This window comes from Oncorhynchus kisutch, unplaced genomic scaffold (assembly GCF_002021735.2).
Source record: "Oncorhynchus kisutch isolate 150728-3 unplaced genomic scaffold, Okis_V2 scaffold3703, whole genome shotgun sequence".
NCBI lineage: Eukaryota > Metazoa > Chordata > Actinopteri > Salmoniformes > Salmonidae > Oncorhynchus > Oncorhynchus kisutch.
In genome coordinates, this window is record NW_022265648.1 from 50,078 (window position 1) to 72,879 (window position 22,802).

At 47.6% G+C, this 22,802-nt stretch overlaps 1 protein-coding gene across 1 annotated transcript in view; it reads right to left on the bottom strand.

The window, feature by feature from the left end:
* Positions 1–351: 351 nt before the first annotated feature.
* Positions 352–22,802, bottom strand: part of LOC116371812 (neurotrophin-3-like) — a 131,755-nt gene continuing 109,304 nt past the window's right edge. The window contains exon 2 of the mRNA XM_031820829.1: positions 352–3,840. Within this exon, the coding sequence (XP_031676689.1) occupies positions 3,031–3,840 (810 nt within the window). The 3' untranslated portion in view covers positions 352–3,030. The remainder of the gene's footprint in view (positions 3,841–22,802) is intronic.

Consider the following 22,802-nt stretch of genomic DNA (forward strand, 5'->3'; position numbering starts at 1 on the left):
TAAGGGAGTTGCAGCGATGGGACAAGACTGTAACTATCAGTTGGATACCACGAAATTGGGGTAAAAATTCAAAGTAAATGATGTTCTGTGATGGTTGTATGAATGTTCTGTGATGGTTGTGTGGAGGTTCCTCCCGATACATTGAGGTTGACAGGTCTTCTCAGTGTTCTCTGATCCTGAGGTAGTGTTAGGGGTCAGGGTTAGGTAGGGTTACTGAGGTAGTGTTAGGGGTCAGGTAGGGTTAGTGAGGTAGTGTTAGGGGTCAGGGTTAGGTAGGGTTACTGAGGTAGGGTTAGGGGTCAGGGTTAGGTAGGGTTAGTGAGGTAGGGTTAGGGGTCTGGGTTAGGTAGGGTTAGTGAGGTAGGGTTAGTGAGGTAGGGGTCAGGGTTAGGTAGGGTTACTGAGGTAGGGTTAGGGGTCAGGGTTAGTGAGGTAGGGTTAGGGGTCTGGGTTGTTTGTTTGATAGACAGGTGTCAGATTTAGTGTCTGAGCCTGAACCAACTGACCTCTAAACTCTAACCTCTGACCTGGAAGTCTTATGAATAGCTCTCTGGCATTGCTGTCTGACCTCGTACCCGACAGGAAGTCTGAGGTCTTACGCAACACACAACTCTGTCCTCCAGACTTACAAATGACATCAATGCATGATTTAGGTAAAAGCCCACCCGACAGACAGTGATCTGAAGCTGGGATTGGCCTGTCGTAAAGCATCTTACAGGGTAGCTTAGGGGTTTCAATCCTAGCTCTGCACATATGAACATATCCTTAGGCAGCTTTCCACTCCCTAAGACACCATGTCATTAGCTATGGCACAGCCTGATGTGAGCCTGATACCTGCTACCTACCTGCTAACCTGCCTCAACACCTCAACCTACCTGCTGCTTGCCCTGGACATCACAGAGCTCTATCAGGTTCTACTGGGTTCACTCGGGTTCTACTAGATTCTACCAGGTTCTGAGATTCTACCAGGTTCTACCAGGTTCTACTAGGGTCTATCATACTGTTCCACTGTTCTCAGGGCAGGGTATCACCAAACATAGAGGTGAGCATTCACCAGGGTTAGAAGTTGGCTTTAAGCTTAGAGAGTGGAGGTGGCTTTAGGCTTAGAGAGTGGAGGTGGCTTTAGGCTTAGAGAGTGGAGGTGGCTTTAGGCTTAGAGAGTGGAGGTGGCTTTAGGCTTAGAGAGTGGAGGTGGCTTTAGGCTTAGAGAGTGGAGGTGGCTTTAGGCTTAGAGAGTGGAGGTGGCTTTAGGCTTAGAGAGTGGAGGTGGCTTTAGGCTTAGAGAGTGGAGGTGGCTTTAGGCTTAGAGAGTGGAGGTGACTTTAGGGCTTAGAGAGTGGAGGTGACTTTAGGCTTAGAGAGTGGAGGTGGCTTTAGGCTTAGAGAGTGGAGGTGGCTTTAGGCTTAGAGAGTGGAGGTGGCTTTAGGCTTAGAGAGTGGAGGTGGCTTTAGGCTTAGAGAGTGGAGGTGGCTTTAGGCTTAGAGAGTGGAGGTGGCTTTAGGATTAAAGAGTGGAGGTGGCTTTAGGCTTAGAGAGTGGAGCTGGCTTTAGGCTTAGAGAGTGGAGGTGGCTTTAGGCTTAGAGAGTGGAGCTGGCTTTAGGCTTAGAGAGTGGAGGTGGCTTTAGGCTTAGACGTTGGGTTTCGGGTTAGAGGTTGGAGACGGTCAGACAGGACCAGATTAACAGGGAGAGGAGGGGGCTGAGAGGCTTTGGTCCTGATAACATTAGCGGAACATGACCTAATGAGGCCAGACAGACCTGCTCCATGTGCTCTATACATACTGCCCAGCCTCCCTACAGCCACAGCTCTTCCAGGCCAGAGGCCTGGTAACAAAGTACCATATCAGACCTCATGTATTGAGCCTGGATGATACAGCAAAACCTTTAGTTACTACATCATGGAAAACCCAAACATGTCTGGTCTGTCGTATGTCAGCAGGTCTGTCGTATGTCAGCAGGTCTGTCGAATACCCGTACATGTTCGTGGTTTGTCCATACATCCAGACAGTGGTTTGTCCATACATCCAGACAGTACATATTTAGTCCACAATAACATTTGGACCAGATTTCTGTTTTCAACAGTCAGAGCAGTGATGTCATAGAATGAGCTGAATGACAGTGTAGATCCCCTACTCCACACCTGGTGATGTCATATCCCCTAGTGATCTTATTTTTCATCTGCTGCCCTAGGTATATCAACAAGGCACGTTGTCTCTTCATACTAGGCTGTACTGTCCAGCCCAATGGTAGAGTCTCTCCACAATAGGCTGTACTGTCCAGCCCAATGGTAGAGTCTCTCCATGCTAGGCTGTACTGTCCAGCCCAATGGTAGAGTCTCTCCATGCTAGGCTGTACTGTCCAGCCTCATGGTAGAGTCTCTCCATGCTAGGCTGTACAGTCCAGATCCATGGTCTGAGTCTGAAGATGCTAGGCTGTACTGTCCAGCCCAATGGTAGAGTCTCTCCATGCTAGGCTGTACTGTCCAGCGCAATGGTAGAGTCTCTCCATACTAGGCTGTACTGTCCAGCCCCATGGTAGAGTCTCTCCACACTAGGCTGTACTGTCCAGCGCAATGGTAGAGTCTCTCCATGCTAGGCTGTACTGTCCAGCCCCATGGTAGAGTCTCTCCACACTAGGCTGTACTGTCCAGCGCAATGGTAGAGTCTCTCCATGCTAGGCTGTACTGTCCAGCTCCATGGTCTGAGTCTGAAGATGCTAGGCTGTACTGTCCAGCTCCATGGTCTGAGTCTGAAGATGCTAGGCTGTACTGTCCAGCTCCATGGTCTGAGTCTGAAGATGCTAGGCTGTGTGGTGGCTGTGGAGCCGCATGTTAGGAGTTCTTGGTTAATTTTTTATTTTATTTTTTCCTTTGATGATGACTTCAATAAATAACAATTATATTTATATATCATATATAGCCATGTAGAAACGACATGTATTTCACATAACTTAAATAATAATTTATATGTACAGCCCCCCCTTCACAATAAGGAAATATATTCCATAATGTCTATGGTCGGGTTGTGTGTTTACGTCCTGCGGTGTTTCCGTGACAACGCACAGACACAGGAAGTGTCTATCCGTATCCAGCGCCAGCCCACAGAGGTACGGTCCTGCGTCAGAGCTCTGACGTACGTCTGAGAGGTCTTACACTGCGAGTTCCAGTGTTTGTCATCGATGCCGCGACAGCCGCTCTTAAAAGGTTTGGCAGTCCGACACTTGGTCTCATAGAAGTACTGCTTCACAAAGTTGCTTTCAGCGGTTCCCATCTTTATCTGATCCAGGACGGTGACCTGACGACCCCTGATGTCCACCGCATTCGTCTTGTCTGTCACCCACTGTGATTGGCTGTCACAGACGGAGTACTCCCCGCGGTAACTCTTGTGTTCAGCGTATCTCTTCCTGCGGGTCTTGTTGGTTCTGTCAGAGCTGCCCACGTAGTCATCTATAGAGTAGAGCGGAGGAGGCTGCAGGGGCGCCCGCTCACTCAGCAGGACCCGGGGAGAGTTGTAGTGTTTCTGCTGCTCCAGCAGGTCAGACGACCTGGGCTGGTACAGCGAGCTGCGCCTCTCCAGGAATCTACTGTCGTCCAGCGGGGTGTCAATGGCGAGCAGGCCCAACGGTGGCAATGTGTCCTGGGCCTGCCTGTCCTGGCCCTCACCCTGCCTCCCCCGGCCGCGGGTCAGGTCCGCCTGCAGCAGCTGGATGATGAGGGAGTTGATGGGGTCCTGGGTGGGCGGGGGCTGCTGGCGCTCCATGTGCGTTGCCTGGATACCGTAGAGGTAAGCTAGGAACAACACATACAGCAACATGGACATCACTAGATTCACCTGTAAGATCTGTGGAGTAGAGGAGACAGGATATCAGTTATTAATCACCTATCATCAATAATTACACCACGAGATTCACCTGTAAGATCTGTGGAGTAGAGACAGAATATCAGTTATTAATCACCTATAATCAATAATTACACCACTAGATTCACCTGTAAGATCTGTGGAGTAGAGACAGAATATCAGTTATTAATCACCTATAATCAATAATTACACCACTAGATTCACCTGTAAGATCTGTGGAGTAGAGGATTCAGAATAGTAGTTATTAATCACCTATAATCAATAATTACACCACTAGATTCACCTGTAAGATCTGTGGAGTAGAGGATTCAGAATAGTAGTTATTAATCACATATAATCAATAATTACACCACTAGATTCACCTGTAAGATCTGTGGAGTAGAGACAGAATATCAGTTATTAATCACCTATAATCAATAATTACACCACTAGATTCACCTGTAAGATCTGTGGAGTAGAGGATTCAGAATAGTAGTTATTAATCACCTATAATCAATAATTACACCACTAGATTCACCTGTAAGATCTGTGGAGTAGAGGATTCAGAATAGTAGTTATTAATCACCTATAATCAATAATTACACCACTAGATTCACCTGTAAGATATGTGGAGTAGAGGAGACAGGAATATCAGTTATTAATCACCTATAATCAATAATTACACCACTTGATTCAGTTACTAATTCAGATCAGTTATAATTTATTAATCACCTGGAGCATTATCAACATTTTATATTCTGAATCCAGAATCATGCCAAAATGCTAATGGGATTAGTCCTGGAACATTATGGATGTTGTTTTATGTTCTGAATCCAGAATCATGCCAAAATGCTAATAGAATTAGTCCTGGAACATTATGGATGTTGTTTTATGTTCTGAATCTAGAATCATGCCAAAATGCTAATAGAATTAGTCCTGGAACATTATGGATGTTGTTTTATGTTCTGAATCTAGAATCATCCCAAAATGCTAATAGAATTAGTCCTGGAACATTATGGATGTTGTTTTATGAATGGAAAGGCACTGGAGCGATGAACCACTCTTGATGTCTCTGCCTGGCCGGCTGAGTAACTGGCTTACTGGTGCTCTTCCATACCGTCCCTAGGAGGGGTGCGTCACTTGAGTGGGTTGAGTCACTGACATGATCTTCCTGTCCGGGTTGGCCCCACCCCCCTCGGGTTTGTTCCGTGGGGGAGATCTTCGTGGGCTATACTCGGCCTTGTCTCAGGGTAGTAAGTTGGTGGTTGAAGATATCCCTCTAGTGGTGTGGGGGCTGTGCTTTGGCAAAGTGGGTGGGGTTATATCCTTCCTGTTTGGCCCTGTCCGGGGGTATCATCGGTGGGGTCACAGTGTCAGCCGACCCCTCCTGTCTCAGCCTCCAGTATTTATGCTGCAATAGTTTGGGTCAGGGGGCTGGGGTCAGTCCGTTATATCTGGAGTATTTCTCCTGTCTTATCGGGTGTCCTGTGTGAATTTAAGTGTGCTCTCTCTAATTCTCTCCCTCTCCCTCCCCTTCCGGAGGACCTGAGCCCTGGGACCATGCCTCAGGACTACCTGGCATGATGACTCCTTGCTGTCCCCAGTCCACCTGGCCGTGCTGCTGCTCCACTTTCAACTGTTCTACCTGCGGCTATGGAACCCTGACCTGTTCACCGGACATTCTACCTTGTCCCGGACCTGCTGTTTTCGACTCTCTCTCTACCGCACCTGCTGTCTCTAACTTTGAATGATCGTCTATGAAAAGCCAACTGACATTTACTCCTGAGGTGCTGACCTGTTGCACCCTCTACAACCACTGTCATTATTATTATTATTTGACCCTGCTGGTCATCTATGAACGTTTGAACATCTTGGCCATGTTCTGTTATAATCTCAACCCGACACAGCCAGAAGAGGACTGGCCTTCCCTCTCCCCCTCTCTAGGGAGTTTTTCCTAGCCACCGTGCTTCTGCCTGTGTTTGGGATTTAGGCTGGGTTTCTGTACAGCACTTTGTGACATCGGCTGATGTAAAAAGGACTTTATAAATACATTTGATTGATTGATTTTATGTTCTGAATCTAGAAAATCATGTCAAAATGACTAGGAGTAGGAGGAGAGGGAGGGGGACTAGGAGGAGGAGGGGGAGAGGGACTAGGAGGAGGAGGGGGAGGGGAGGGGGACTAGGAGGAGGAGGGGGAGAGGGAGAGGGAGAGGGACTAGGAGGAGGGGGTCTAGGAGGTGGAGGGGGACTAGGAGGAGGGGGAGAGGGACTAGGAGGAGAGGGACTAGGAGGAGGAGGGGGAGAGGAACTAGGAGGAGGAGGAGGGGGACTAGGAGGAGGAGGAAGAGAAGGGACTAGGAGGAGGGGGAGAGGGACTAGGAGGAGGAGGGGGAGAGGGACTAGGAGGAGGAGGGGGAGGGGGACTAGGAGGGGGAGGGGGACTAGAAGGAGGAGGAGGGGACTAGGAGGAGGGCGAGGTGGACTAGGAGGAGCGGGAGAGGGACTAGGAGGAGGGGGACTAGAAGGAGGGGGAGGGGGACTAGGAGGACGAGGAGGGGGAGAGGGTCTAGGAGGAGGAAGAGGGAGAGGGACTAGGAGGAGGAGGGGGACAAGGAGGAGGGGGAGGGGGACTAGGAGGAGGAGGAGGGGGAGGGGGACTAGGAGGACGAGGAGGGGGAGAGGGTCTAGGAGGAGGAGGGGGACTAGGATGAGGGGGAGGGGGACTAGGAGGATGAGGAGGGGGAAGGGGACTAGGAGGAGGAGGGGGAGAGGGACTAGGAGGAGGAGGAGGAGGAGGAGGAGGAGGGGGACTAGGAGCTGGAGGAGGAGGGGGACTAGGAGGAGGAGGGGGAGGGGGACTAGGAGGAGGAAGAGGGGGACTAGGAGGAGGAGGAGAGGGACTAGGAGGAGGAGGAGGGGGAGGGGGACTAGGAGTAGGGGAAGGGGGACTAGGAGGAGGAGGGGGAGAGGGACTAGGAGGAGGAAGAGGAGGGGGACTAGGAGGAGGAGGGGGAGGGGGCCTAGGAGGAGGAGGGGGAGAGGGACTAGGAGGAGGAGGGGGAGAGGGACTAGGAGGAGGAGGAGGAGGAGTGGGAACATGAAACAGGAGCGGGCCTAGGAGGAGGAGGAGGAGGGGGAGGAGTGGGAACATGAAACAGGAGGGGAACTAGGAGCTGGTGAAGTTTACCTCTGTGTGACGGGGATACCAAGGGCTGAGACCAGAGTTATTCAGAGTTGTACAGTTCATCAGCTAGTGGTTTACAGTCTATTAGGGATGTAGACATTCTGCTGGGTTGAGGCCAGTTCCTTGAAACACTGATCTGTAGCCTGGGGCATCCAGTTGCTCATTTGGTCACAACAACATTTGAGGCACAGAACTAGAATGAGATTCTATTTCTATTATTTGAGGTCAAGGGTCAAAGCAGGTGTGTGAATCACTGGTCTCTGCTAATATAATGTAACATTAGCAGCAATGTTGCGTCTAGCTCTGCTGCTACTATAGACTCCAGACGCCATGCCGAAAGGAAACCTGTCCAAACTCTTACAAGTCTGACGTGATTGCAACACATGGGTTGAAGTTCCCCTATGAACAGATCTAGGATCAGCTTCACCTTCCCCAATCCTAACCTTAACCATAAGTGGGGGACAATATAAAACTGACCCAAGACCAGCATCTAGGGGATGTCTTCACCCTCCACCATACAGATCAGGAAGTAGTCTGTGTGACGGCAGTAGATGTCCCGAGGGAAGAAACGGATCAGGCCTAAATGGGATCCTACCTCTGCAGCGCTGAGAGAAACCAATACAGTAGTAGTACACACTGCTCTGATACACCCTGAAGAACTAGTTTATTCATGTTGGCTACAGAGACCCTGGCAGGTAGATAATGACTCTCACTGAGGCACAGATCATTATTGTCATCCAGATTGTGAATGACAGAGAAAGAGAGAGCTACAGAATGAGATAAACACTCTAATCTCAAAATAATTCAAGATAAGAAGTGATGAACAACAACTCTGTTCAATCAGAATATATAAAACATTTACTTTGCGCCTCAAGTGAAGAGGTTTTGACTTCGCTAGCTAGCTACACAACATAAACCTAGCCAACAGGCTAACAAGCTAGCCAGAAAAATGTAGCTAGAACAAACCTAGCAAGGGGAGTTCATACAACTACATCAAACAACTAAACTGAGTGAGTCAACCAAGAAGGATCAGGGACTCTAACTTTAATATATCTTCTGTTGTTTTTTAGTTTGAAGATGTTTTACTCTTTTTGCTGTTTTTGAGCTAAATTAGAGCTAGCTAGCAACAGCAGCAGACTAACAAAAACGGTTGCCATGGCACCGTGGCAGCAGAACAGCAGCAGTAGCAGAGCACAGAGGCCCCATGTCCCCTCAGCGCTGAGTCCCTTCTCTACCCTCCAGAGGCTCCATGTCCCCCTCAGCGCTGAGTCCCTTCTCTACCCTCCAGAGGCCCCATGTCCCCACTCCCCCTCAGCGCTGAGTCCCTTCTCTACCCTCCAGAGGCCCCATGTCCCCACTCCCCCTCAGCGCTGAGTCCCTTCTCTACCCTCCATGTCCCCACTCCCCCTCAGCGCTGAGTCCCTTCTCTACCCTCCAGAGGCCCCATGTCCCCCTCAGCGCTGAGTCCCTTCTCTACCCTCCAGAGGCCCCATGTCCCCACTCCCCCTCAGCGCTGAGTCCCTTCTCTACCCTCCAGAGGCCCCACTCCCCCTCAGGGCTGAGTCCCTTCTCTACCCTCCAGAGGCCCCATGTCCCCCTCAGCGCTGAGTCCCTTCTCTACCCTCCAGAGGCCCCATGTCCCCACTCCCCCTCAGGGCTGAGTCCCTTCTCTACCCTCCAGAGGCCCCATGTCCCTCTCAGTGCTGAGTCCCTTCTCTACCCTCCAGAGGCCCCATGTCCCCCTCAGCGCTGAGTCCCTTCTCTACCCTCCAGAGGCCCCATGTCCCCACTCCCCCTCAGCGCTGAGTCCCTTCTCTACCCTCCAGAGGCCCCATGTCCCCACTCCCCCTCAGCGCTGAGTCCCTTCTCTACCCTCCATGTCCCCTCAGCGCTGAGTCCCTTCTCTACCCTCCAGAGGCCCCATGTCCCCCTCAGCGCTGAGTCCCTTCTCTACCCTCCAGAGGCCCCATGAGATAATGAAAAATGGTTCGATAATGATTGGAGAAATCTAAAGAAGTCATTGAGAAATATATCTAATCAAAAACACAGAGAACCAGACAACAAAAATATAGGCCTTCAATATGGAGAAACACTGAAGCAATACAAACACACCCTGAGAACAGAGGAACAGAACATTAGAAATCAGCTGGATGGAGTTGAGGAATTCATAGAATTAAACCACTTCTGGGAGAACTGTAATAAATTAAACAAACATCATTTGGCTCTCCCAAATGGGGATATGGGGAGAAATCACTTTACAAACCTCATCATTTGGCTCTCCCAAATGGGGATATGGGGAGAAATCACTTTACAAACCTCATCATTTGGCTCTCCCAAATGGGGATATGGGGAGAAATCACTTTACAAACCTCATCATTTGGCTCTCCCAAATGGGGATATGGGGAGAAATCACTTTACAAACCTCATCATTTGGCTCTCCCAAATGGGGATATGGGGAGAAATCACTTTACAAACCTCATAATTTGGCTCTCCCAAATGGGGATATGGGGAGAAATCACTTTACAAACCTCATCATTTGGCTCTCCCAAATGGGGATATGGGGAGAAATCACTTTACAAACCTCATCATTTGGCTCTCCCAAATGGGGATATGGGGAGAAATCACTTTACAAACCTCATCATTTGGCTCTCCCAAATGGGGAGACTGTTAAAGACATGGTAAAGGGCAGACTGATAAAGACATGGAAAGGGCAGACTGATAAAGACATGGTAAAGGGCAGACTGATAAAGACATGGTAAAGGGCAGACTGATAAAGACATGGTAAAGGGCAGACTGATAAAGACATGGTAAAGGGCTGACAGATAAAGACATGGTAAAGGGCTGACAGATAAAGACATGGTAAAGGGCTGACAGATAAAGACATGGAAAGGGCTGACAGATAAAGACATGGTAAAGGGCAGACTGATAAAGACATGGAAAGGGCAGACTGATAAAGACATGGTAAAGGGCAGACAGATAAAGACATGGTAAAGGGCAGACAGATAAAGACATGGTAAAGGGCTGACAGATAAAGACATGGAAAGGGCTGACAGATAAAGACATGGAAAGGGCAGACTGATAAAGACATGGAAAGGGCAGACTGATAAAGACATGGTAAAGGGCAGACTGATAAAGACATGGAAAGGGCTGACAGATAAAGACATGGAAAGGGCTGACAGATAAAGACATGGTAAAGGGCAGACTGATAAAGACATGGAAAGGGCAGACTGATAAAGACATGGAAAGGGCAGACTGATAAAGACATGGGAAAGGGCAGACTGATAAAGACATGGAAAGGGCTGACAGATAAAGACATGGAAAGGGCTGACAGATAAAGACATGGAAAGGGCTGACAGATAAAGACATGGTAAAGGGCAGACTGATAAAGACATGGTAAAGGGCAGACTGATAAAGACATGGTAAAGGGCAGACTGATAAAGACGTGGAAAGGGCTGACAGATAAAGACATGGAAAGGGCTGACAGATAAAGACATGGTAAAGGGCAGACTGATAAAGACATGGAAAGGGCAGACTGATAAAGACATGGAAAGGGCAGACTGATAAAGACATGGTAAAGGGCTGACAGATAAAGACATGGAAAGGGCTGACAGATAAGACATGGTAAAGGGCAGACTGATAAAGACATGGAAAGGGCAGACTGATAAAGACATGGTAAAGGGCTGACAGATAAAGACATGGAAAGGGCTGACAGATAAAGACATGGTAAAGGGCAGACTGATAAAGACATGGAAAGGGCAGACTGATAAAGACATGGAAAGGGCAGACTGATAAAGACATGGTAAAGGGCAGACTGATAAAGACATGGTAAAGGGCTGACAGATAAAGACATGGAAAGGGCTGACAGATAAAGACATGGTAAAGGGCAGACTGATAAAGACATGGTAAAGGGCAGACTGATAAAGACATGGTAAAGGGCTGACAGATAAAGACATGGAAAGGGCTGACAGATAAAGACATGGAAAGGGCTGACAGATAAAGACATGGTAAAGGGCAGACTGATAAAGACATGGTAAAGGGCAGACTAATAAAGACATGGTAAAGGGCAGACTAATAAAGACATGGTCAAGGGCAGACTGATAAAGACATGGAAAGGGCAGACTGATAAAGACATGGTAAAGGGCAGACTGATAAAGACATGGTAAAGGGCTGACAGATAAAGACATGGAAAGGGCTGACAGATAAAGACATGGAAAGGGCTGACAGATAAAGACATGGTAAAGGGCAGACTGATAAAGACATGGTAAAGGGCAGACTGATAAAGACATGGAAAGGGCAGACTGATAAAGACATGGTGAAGGGCAGACTGATAAAGACATGGTAAAGGGCAGACTGATAAAGACATGGTAAAGAGCAGACTGATAAAGACATGGAAAGGGCAGACTGATAAAGACATGGTAAAGGGCAGACTGATAAAGACATGGTAAAGGGCAGACTGATAAAGACATGGAAAGGGCAGACTGATAAAGACATGGTAAAGGGCAGACTGATAAAGACATGGAAGGGCAGACTGATAAAGGGCTGACAGATAAAGACATGGTAAAGGGCAGACTGATAAAGACATCGTAAAGGACAGACTGATAGACATGGAAAGGGCAGACTGATAAAGACATGGTAAAGGGCAGACTGATAAAGACATGGAAAGGGCAGACTGATAAAGACATGGAAAGGGCAGACTGATAAGACATGGTAAAGGGCAGACTAATAAAGACATGGTAAAGGGCAGACTGATAAAGACATGGTAAAGGGCAGACTGATAAAGACATGGTAAAGGGCAGACTGATAAAGACATGGAAAGGGCAGACTGATAAAGACATGGTAAAGGGCAGACTGATAAAGACATGGTAAAGGGCAGACTGATAAAGACATGGTAAAGGGCAGACTGATAAAGACATGGTAAAGGGTAGACTGGTTCAGTCAGGGCACAGAGACAGAGTTCTGATCTAATACTTTAGACCACAGGACTGCTAGTGGATAGAAACTCTCCCAGTTTCAGCCACTGCCTTTGGCATTATACCAGCCCCCTACCACAGCCTCAGCCCTCTACCTTGGCCCCAGCTCCAGTCCTCTACCTTAGCCCCAGCTCCAGCCCTCTACCTTGGCTCCAGCTCCAGCCCTCTACCTCGGCCCCAGTTCCAGCCCTCTACCTTGGCCCCAACTCCAGCAGTCTACCTCAGCTCCAGCTCCAGTCCTCTACCTTGTCCCCAGCTCCAGCAGTCTACCTCAGCTCCAGCTCCAGTCCTCTACCTCGGTTCCAGCTCCAGTCTTCTACCTCAGCTCCAGCTCCAGCTCTCTACCTTGGCCCCAGTTCCAGTCCTCTACCTCAGCTCCAGCTCCAGCTCTCTACCTTGGCCCCAGTTCCAGTCCTCTACCTAAGCTCCAGCTCCAGTCCTCTACCTTGGCCCCAGTTCCAGTCCTCTACCTCTACCTCGGCCCCAGTTCCAGTCCCCGACCTCGGCCCCAGTTCCAGTCCTCTACCTTGGCCCCAGTTCTAGTCCTCTTCCTCATAACCTAAAACCCAAGGCCAAATCTACACTGGAATTGCTTAACAAGAAGACAGTGACTGTTCTTGAGTGGCCAAGTTACAGTTGCAGTTGACAGAGTTTGAAGAATTCTGAAGAAAAATGGGCAAATATTGCACAATCTAGGTGTGGAAAGCTCTTAGAAACGTACCCAGAAAGACTCACAGCAGTAATCACTGCCAAAGGTGCTTCTACTAAGTATCTAAAAACCTGTTTTCACTTTGTCATTATGAGGTATTGTGTGTAGATGGGTGAGAAAAATATATAATTGAATTGATTTTGAATTCAGGCTGTAACAACACAACGTGGAATAAGTGGTAAGGATACTTTCTGAAGGCCCTGTATTCTCTATCCATGGACCTAGTCCACTGTGCCTCCAGGCTGGAGCTAGCATGTCATGTTTGTTTACGCATACAAAGCTGTTCATTTCATTCTATTCAAACAGACCTCATTTCAAAGGAAACAAGCACTCATTAGGATCTGGTGTAGCCAATTAGTGGTTGCAGACAACACACCTGAACACACTTAACAAGATGGAGGATAGAGAGCTTTGTTGATGCTGATAATGGAATGTATATGTTTTTAAATTACATTCTTAGACTGTTCTTTGAACGTTACTAATGTTTTCTGGTGGTTTTTACGGTTTTCTTAATGTTCTGAGAACATGACTTCAAATAGAACCATGAGTAGACCTGCAGAAAAAGTTATGCTGAAGTACTGAAATTCCCACAGAAGAATGTTGTTTCTTAACTTTCTCTGAATGTTAACTTTCTTTAAAGGCCCAGCACAGTCATCCTAGTTCCCAAGTAAAAATAAATTACCAAAACATTACCAATAATATTTTTATGCTCAGAATGAAAGAAACTGTACCTTTTCTCTCATCTCTAACTATCAGGAAGTCTGAAAGAACAGACTGAGTGGATCGGGAGCTTATATTCATGAGCTCGCCTTGACTGACAGCTCTTTGAAACACCCTTGTGGTCGTTGCCAGGTAGCAAGGTAACAACGGGTCACATGTCATTGATGACCAGGTAAACAATGGACCACATGTCATTTCGAGCCTAAATAGTAGGCCTCAACCCATTTTCTCTGGCAAAATGCTCTCATGGTCAACAGAGCTAGTAATGGACTGTTGAATATCAGAGAAACAGCAGCAACACAACACTGCATTTCTACTGTTTTGTAACTAATTTCAGAATACACTTCTGATACACTTCTTCAGCAGAATGAGTAAAACCTGAGACGCCTTAGAATGTTAGACATAAGGGAATGTACATAGAAACAGCATACAATAAGTGGACTGGACAATGTATTGGTGCCTCTGCATTAGCATTAGAAATTACAATATGTTCACAATTGTATGTATTGAGAGGTATGAGAGGTATGTGGCAGGGTCTACAGTCAATCACGGATTACAAAAGGAAAACCAGCCCCATCGCGGACACCGATGTCTTGCTCCCAGACAGACTAAACAACTTCTTTGCTCGCTTTGAGGACAACACAGTGCCACCGACACGGCCCGCTACCAAAAGCTGCAGGCTCTCCTTCACCGCAGCCAACGTCAGTAAAACATTTAAACGTGTTAACCCTCGCAAGGCTGCCGGCCCAGACGGCATCCCCAGCCGCGTCCTCAGAGCATGCGCAGACCATCTGGCTGGTGTGTTTACGGACATATTCAATCAATCCCTATCCAAGTCTGCTGTTCCCACATGCTTCAAGAGGGCCACCATTGTTCCTGTTCCCAAGAAAGCTAAGGTAACTGAGCTAAATGACTATCGTCCCGTAGCACTCACTTCCGTCATCATGAAGTGCTTTGAGAGACTAGTCAAGGACCATATCACCTCCACCCTACCTGACAACCTAGACCCACTCCAATTTACTTACCGCCCCAATAGGTCCACAGGCGATGCAATCGAAACCACACTGCACACTGCCCTAACCCATCTGGACAAGAGGAATACCTATGTAAGAATGCTGTTCATCGACTACAACTCAGCATTTAACACCATAGTAAAATGCTGCATGCTAACAGTTATTACTGCATGCTAACCGATCATTTACAATAGGCCAGCATGTCAAAATATTGATCAACATGAACACTCAAAGGTGAGAAATCATGGTGAGACATCATTTGACAATTCAAAAATGATTAAAGCCGTAGGAATTCAGGACCCATTGATTCGTACAATTTGTAACACTCATCTCCCGTCCGAATTCTTGAGATAAACAACATAAAGTGACAATGTGATAGCATATCACGTAAAAGTTAATTAGTTAGGCTTTAGGAAATGCAACCAACTACAGATTTGGATGGGGAGATGGAGAGGAGGGGGACCCATGTACCCCACTTAAAACAAGCAGGCTTCAGTCACCCACTTGGCTTCAGTCATCCCAAAGAATGAATCGGGAGACAAATCCAGCTACGGGCTCCTCCTTGTTGGGCCTCTGTCACTGAACGTTTTGAGGACATGACTTAAGATGGAAGGTAACCTGTGTCCATATACTTTTGGTCATGTATCTCCGGTCTGTAGGGCCAAGAGGGGAGCAGCTATAGAGAGTCACTTATGATCCAATAGTGTCTCTGGGCTGGAGGGGGGCAGCCACAGAGACGCTTAATGTAGAGCTTTGTGATGCTTCCCAGAACCACAAGAGAACAGCTCCCCACAGAACCAAAATAGAAAATTACCTAAAAAAAACAGGCTTGCTTTCGGCCCCCAGGATTTTTTTCATTTCAAGACAATGGTTTCTTACAGAGCGTCCCGTTAACCGCTGTGATCTGGCCAGAGGAGGGGAGGAATACTTATCCGCTTAACTTTGAAATAACCTGGTCTTGTGATATTGATTTGTGAAGCTTCCATGAAGAATCACTGTTTACTGGGTGGTGATCGTGCCCACAGAATAGGAAGTATACCACAGGACCTCTGTTATTAGTAATGCCTCAGGACACTGCAATGCTGCATGCTGTGTTGGAATGTCAAACAGGACAGTTCAATGCTGCACGCTGTCTTGTCATATCAAACAGGACAGTTCAATGCTGCACGCTGTGTTGTCATATCAAACAGGACACTGCAATGCTGCACACTGTGTTGTCATATCAAACAGGACAGTTCAATGCTGCACACTGTGTTGTCATATCAAACAGGACAGTTCAATGCTGCACACTGTGTTGTCATATCAAACAGGACAGTTCAATGCTGCACGCTGTGTTGTCATATCAAACAGGACAGTTCAATGCTGCACGCTGTGTTGTCATATCAAACAGGACAGTTCAATGCTGCACACTGTGTTGTCATATCAAACAGGACAGTTCAATGCTGCACGCTGTGTTGTCATATCAAACAGGACAGTTCAATACTGCACTCTGTGTTGTCATATCAAACAGGACAGTTCAATGCTGCACACTGTGTTGTCATATCAAACAGGACAGTTCAATGCTGCACACTGTGTTGTCATATCAAACAGGACAGTTCAATGCTGCACGCTGTGTTGTCATATCAAACAGGACAGTTCAATGCTGCACACTGTGTTGTCATATCAAACAGGACAGTTCAATGCTGCACGCTGTGTTGTCATATCAAACAGGACAGTTCAATACTGCACACTGTGTTGTCATATCAAACAGGACAGTTCAATGCTGCACACTGTGTTGTCATATCAAACAGGACAGTTCAATGCTGCACACTGTGTTGTCATATCAAACAGGACAGTTCAATGCTGCACACTGTGTTGTCATATCAAACAGGACAGTTCAATGCTGCACACTGTGTTGTCATATCAAACAGGACAGTTCAATGCTGCACGCTGTGTTGTCATATCAAACAGGACAGTTCAATGCTGCACACTGTGTTGTCATATCAAACAGGACACTGGATACTAGGATACAGACAAACAGTCTGGTGATACTAGGATACAGACAGACAGTCTGGTGATACTAGGATACAGACAGACAGTCTGGTGATGCTAGGATACTAGGATACAGACAGACAGTCTGGTGATGCTAGGATACAGACAGACAGTCTGGTGATACTAGGATACAGACAGACAGTCTGGTGATACTAGGATACAGACAGACAGTCTGGTGATGCTAGGATACTAGGATACAGACAGACAGTCTGGTGATGCTAGGATACTAGGATACAGACAGACAGTCTGGTGATGCTAGGATACAGACAGACAGTCTGGTGATACTAGGATACAGACAGACAGTCTGGTGATACTAGGATACAGACAGTCTGGTGATACTAGGATACAGACCACACATACAGAGCTACAGGGTTACAGCTTGGTTTCCATTCATAAACCAACTATTCCGCTAATTTTTGCCAGGGCTGATTTGTGCCAGGGCTGATTTGTGCCAGGGCTGATTTGTGCCAGGGATGATTTGTGCCAGGGCTGATTTGTGCCAGGGCTAATTTGTGCCAGGGCTAATTTGTGCCAGGGCTGATTTGTGCCAGGGATGATTTGTGCCAGGGCTGATTTGTGCCAGGGCTAATTTGTGCCAGGGCTGATTTGTGCCAGGGCTATTTTGGATGCGGTCTCTCCTTCACTGCAGCCGAGGTGAGTAAGACATTTAAATGTGTTAACCCTCGCAAGGCTGCAGGCCCAGACGGCATCCCCAGCCGCGCCCTCAGAGCATGCGCAGACCAGCTGGCCGGTGTGTTTACGGACATATTCAATCAATCCCTATACCAGTCTGCTGTTCCCACATGCTTCAAGAGGGCCACCATTGTTCCTGTTCCCAAGAAAGCTAAGGTAACTGAGCTAAACGACTACCGCCCCGTAGCACTCACTTCCGTCATCATGAAGTGCTTTGAGAGACTAGTCAAGGACCATATCGCCTCCACCCTACCTGACACCCTAGACCCACTCCAATTTGCTTACCGCCCAAATAGGTCCACAGACGATGCAATCTCAACCACACTGCACACTGCCCTAACCCATCTGGACAAGAGGAATACCTATGTGAGAATGCTGTTCATCGACTACAGCTCGGCATTCAACACCATAGTACCCTCCAAGCTCGTCATCAAGCTCGAGACCCTGGGTCTCGACCCCGCCCTGTGCAACTGGGTACTGGACTTCCTGACGGGCCGCCCCCAGGTGGTGAGGGTAGGCAACAACATCTCCTCCCCGCTGATCCTCAACACTGGGGCCCCACAAGGGTGCGTTCTGAGCCCTCTCCTGTACTCCCTGTTCACCCACGACTGCGTGGCCACGCACGCCTCCAACTCAATCATCAAGTTTGCGGACGACACAACAGTGGTAGGCTTGATTACCAACAACGACGAGACGGCCTACAGGGAGGAGGTGAGGGCCCTCGGAGTGTGGTGTCAGGAAAATAACCTCACACTCAACGTCAACAAAACTAAGGAGATGATTGTGGACTTCAGGAAACAGCAGAGGGAACACCCCCCTATCCACATCGATGGAACAGTAGTGGAGAGGGTAGCAAGTTTTAAGTTCCTCGGCATACACATCACAGACAAACTGAATTGGTCCACTCACACAGACAGCATCGTGAAGAATGCGCAGCAGCGCCTCTTCAACCTCAGGAGGCTGAAGAAATTTGGCTTGTCACCAAAAGCACTCACAAACTTCTACAGATGCACAATCGAGAGCATCCTGGCGGGCTGTATCACCGCCTGGTACGGCAACTGCTCCGCCCTCAACCGTAAGGCTCTCCAGAGGGTAGTGAGGTCTGCACAACGCATCACCGGGGGCAAACTACCTGCCCTCCAGGACACCTACACCACCTGATGTTACAGGAAGGCCATAAAGATCATCAAGGACATCAACCACCCGATGCCTGTTCACCCCGCTATCATCCAGAAGGCGAGGTCAGTACAGGTGCATCAAAGCTGGGACCGAGAGACTGAAAAACAGCTTCTATCTCAAGGCCATCAGACTGTTAAACAGCCACCACTAACATTGAGTGGCTGCTGCCAACACACTGTCACTGACACGGACTCAACTCCAGCCACTTTAATAATGGGAATTGATGGGAAATGATGTAAATATATCACTAGCCACTTTAAACAATGCTACCTTATATAATGTTACTTACCTTACATTATTCATCTCATATGCATACGTATATACTGTACTCTATATCATCGACTGCATCCTTATGTAATACATGTATCACTAGCCACTTTAACTATGCCACTTTGTTTACATACTCATCTCATATGTATATACTGTACTCGATACCATCTACTGCATCTTGCCTATGCCGCTCTGTACCATCACTCATTCATATATCTTTATGTACATATTCTTTAACCCCTTACACTGTGTATAAGACAGTAGTTTTGGAATTGTTAGTTAGATTACTTGTTGGTTATTACTGCATTGTCGGAACTAGAAGCACAAGCATTTCGCTACACTCGCATTAACATCTGCTAACCATGTGTATGTGACAAATAACATTTGATTTGATTTGATTTGATTTGCTAGGGACACCTAGAATTAGAGCTACAGACACTACAGAAAGGAACAGACAGTCTCAGTTAGGGATACAAAGAACACACACTGCAAGAGCTAGGGCTACAGACAATAGACAGCTATGGGTAGGGCTACAGACACTACAGACAGCCACCAACACTACCAGGGCCACATACAATCCAGGCAGCAACATACACCACAGACAGCTAGAGCTAGGGCTACAGACAATAGACAGCTATAGGTATGGCTACATACACTACCGACAGCTACAGCTACAGACACACCAGACAGCTACAGCTAGGGTTACAGACACTACAGACAGCTACAGTTAGGGCTACAGACATACCAGACACCTACAGCTAGGGTTACAGACACTACAGACAGCTACAGCTAGAGTTACAGACACCACAGACAGCTACAGCTAGGGTTACAGACACTACAGACAGCTACAGCTAGAGTTACAGACACTACAGACAGCTACAGTTACAGACACACCAGACAGCTACAGCTAGAGTTACAGACACTACAGACAGCTACAGCTAGAGTTACAGACACTACAGACAGCTACAGACACACCAGACAGCTACAGCTAGGGTTACAGACACCACAGACAGCTACAGCTAGGGTCACAGACAGCTACAGCTAGAGTTACAGACACTACAGACAGCTACAGCTAGAGTTACAGACACTACAGACAGCTACAGACACACCAGACAGCTACAGCTAGGGTTACAGACACCACAGACAGCTACAGCTAGGGTCACAGACAGCTACAGCTAGAGTTACAGACACTACAGACAGCTACAGACACACCAGACAGCTACAGCTAGGGTTACAGACACCACAGACAGCTACAGCTAGAGTTCCAGACACTACAGACAGCTACAGACACACCAGACAGCTACAGCTAGAGTTACAGACACCACAGACAGCTACAGCTAGGGTTACAGACACCATAGACAGCTACAGCTAGAGTTCCAGACACTACAGAAAGCTACAGACACACCAGACAGCTACAGCTAGAGTTACAGACACACCAGACAGCTACAGCTAGGGTCACAGACACTACAGACAGCTACAGCTAGAGTTACAGACACTACAGACAGCTACAGCTAGAGTTACAGACACTACAGACAGCTACAGCTAGAGTCACAGACACTACAGACGGCTACAGCTAGCCAGACACTACAGACAGCTACAGTTAGGGCTACAGACATACCAAACACCTACAGCTAGGGTTACAGACACTACAGACAGCTACAGCTAGAGTTACAGACACTACAGACGGCTACAGCTAGAGTTACAGACACTACAGACAGCTACAGCTAGAGTTACAGACACACCAGACAGCTACAGCTAGAGTTACAGACACTACAGACGGCTACAGCTAGAGTTACAGACACTACAGACAGCTACAGCTAGAGTTCCAGACACTACAGACAGCTACAGACACACCAGACAGCTACAGCTAGGGTTACAGACACTACAGACAGCTACAGCTAGAGTTACAGACACTACAGACAGCTACAGACACTACAGACAGCTACAGCTAGAGGTACAGACACTACAGACAGCTACAGCTTGGGCTACAGACACCACAGACAGCTACAGCTAGAGTAACAGACACTACAGACAGCTACAGCTAGAGTTCCAGACACTACAGACAGCTACAGTTAGGGTCACAGACAGCTACAGCTAGAGTTACAGACACTACAGACAGCTACAGTTAGGGTCACAGACAGCTACAGCTAGAGTTACAGACACTACAGACAGCTACAGCTAGAGTTACAGACACCACAGACAGCTACAGCTAGAGTTCCAGACACCACAGACAGCTACAGTTAGGGTTCCAGACACTACAGACAGCTACAGCTAGGGTTACAGACACTACAGACAGCTACAGCTAGAGTTACAAACACTACAGACAGCTACAGCTAGAGTTACAGACACTACAGACAGCTACAGCTAGAGTTACAGACACTACAGACAGCTACAGTTAGGGTCACAGACAGCTACAGCTAGAGTTACAAACACTACAGACAGCTACAGCTAGAGTTACAGACACTACAGACAGCTACAGTTAGGGTCACAGACACTACAGACAGCTACAGCTAGAGTTACAGACACTACAGACAGCTACAGCTAGGGTCACAGACACTACAGACAGCTACAGCTAGAGTTACAGACACTACAGACAGCTACAGCTAGGGTCACAGACAGCTACAGCTAGAGTTCCAGACACTACAGACAGCTACAGTTAGGGTCACAGACAGCTACAGCTAGAGTTACAGACACTACCAACAGCTACGGTTAGGGCTACAGACACTACAGGCACCTACAGTTAGCCAGACACTACAGACGGCTAAAGCTAAATTTACAGACACTACCGACAGCTTCAGTTAGGGCTACGGACAGACAGCTACAGCTAGAGTTACAGACAGCTACAGACAGCTTCAGTTAGGGCTACAGACAGACAGCTACAGCCAGGGTTACAGACAGCTACAGACAGCATCAGTTAGGGCTACAGACAGACAGCTACAGCTAGGGTTAGAGACAGCTACAGACAGCTTCAGTTAGGGCTACAGACAGACAGCTACAGCTAGGGTTACAGACAGCTACAGACATCTACAGTTAGCCAGACACTATAGACAGCTACAGTTAGGCAGACACTACAGACAGCTACAGCTAGAGTTCCAGACACCACAGACAGCTACAGCTAGAGTTACAGACACTACAGACAGCTACAGCTAGAGGTAACATACACTACAGACAGCTACAGCTAGAGGTACAGACAGCTACAGCTAGAGTTACAGACACTACAGACAGCTACAGCTAGAGTTACAGACACTACAGACAGCTACAGCTAGAGTTACAGACACCACAGACAGCTACAGCTAGAGTTACAGACACTACAGACAGCTACAGCTAGAGTTACAGACACTACAGACAGCTACAGCTAGAGTTACAGACACTACAGACAGCTACAGCTAGAGTTACAGACACTACAGACAGCTACAGCTAGAGTTACAGACACTACAGACAGCTACAGCTAGAGTTACAGACACTACAGACAGCTACAGCTAGAGGTACAGACACTACAGACAGCTACAGCTAGAGTTCCAGACACCACAGACAGCTACAGCTAGAGTTACAGACACTACAGACAGCTACAGCTAGAGTTACAGACACTACAGACAGCTACAGCTAGAGGTACAGACACTACAGACAGCTACAGCTAGGGTTACAGACACTACAGACAGCTACAGCTAGAGTTACAGACACTACAGACAGCTACAGCTAGAGTTACAGACACTACAGACAGCTACAAATAGGACTATAGACACTAGTAGAATAGCTTAGGCTAACATTCACCTGCCAGGAATGAGGTTTGGTGATTAAACACCTGTCCTGTGCTGAGGCTGTGTGTATAGCAGACTGGCTGATGTAGTAGGCTTATAGCCGACTGATCTCTTAACTCCTTCAGGATTAACAGAAGTGTCCCTGGGGTATATTAGGTTCTAACTGTTCAACCACCACATATCTATCAGGGCTTTTCACTGTTTAAACACCACATATCTATCAGGGCTCTTCACTGTTTAACCACCACCGCAGGGCTCTTCACTGTTTAAACACCACATATCTAGCAGGGCTTTTCACTGTTTAAACACCACATATCTAGCAGGGCTCTTCACTGTTTAAACACCACATATCTAGCAGGGCTCTTCACTGTTTAAACACCACATATCTAGCAGGGCTCTTCACTGTTTAAACACCACATATCTAGCAGGGCTCTTC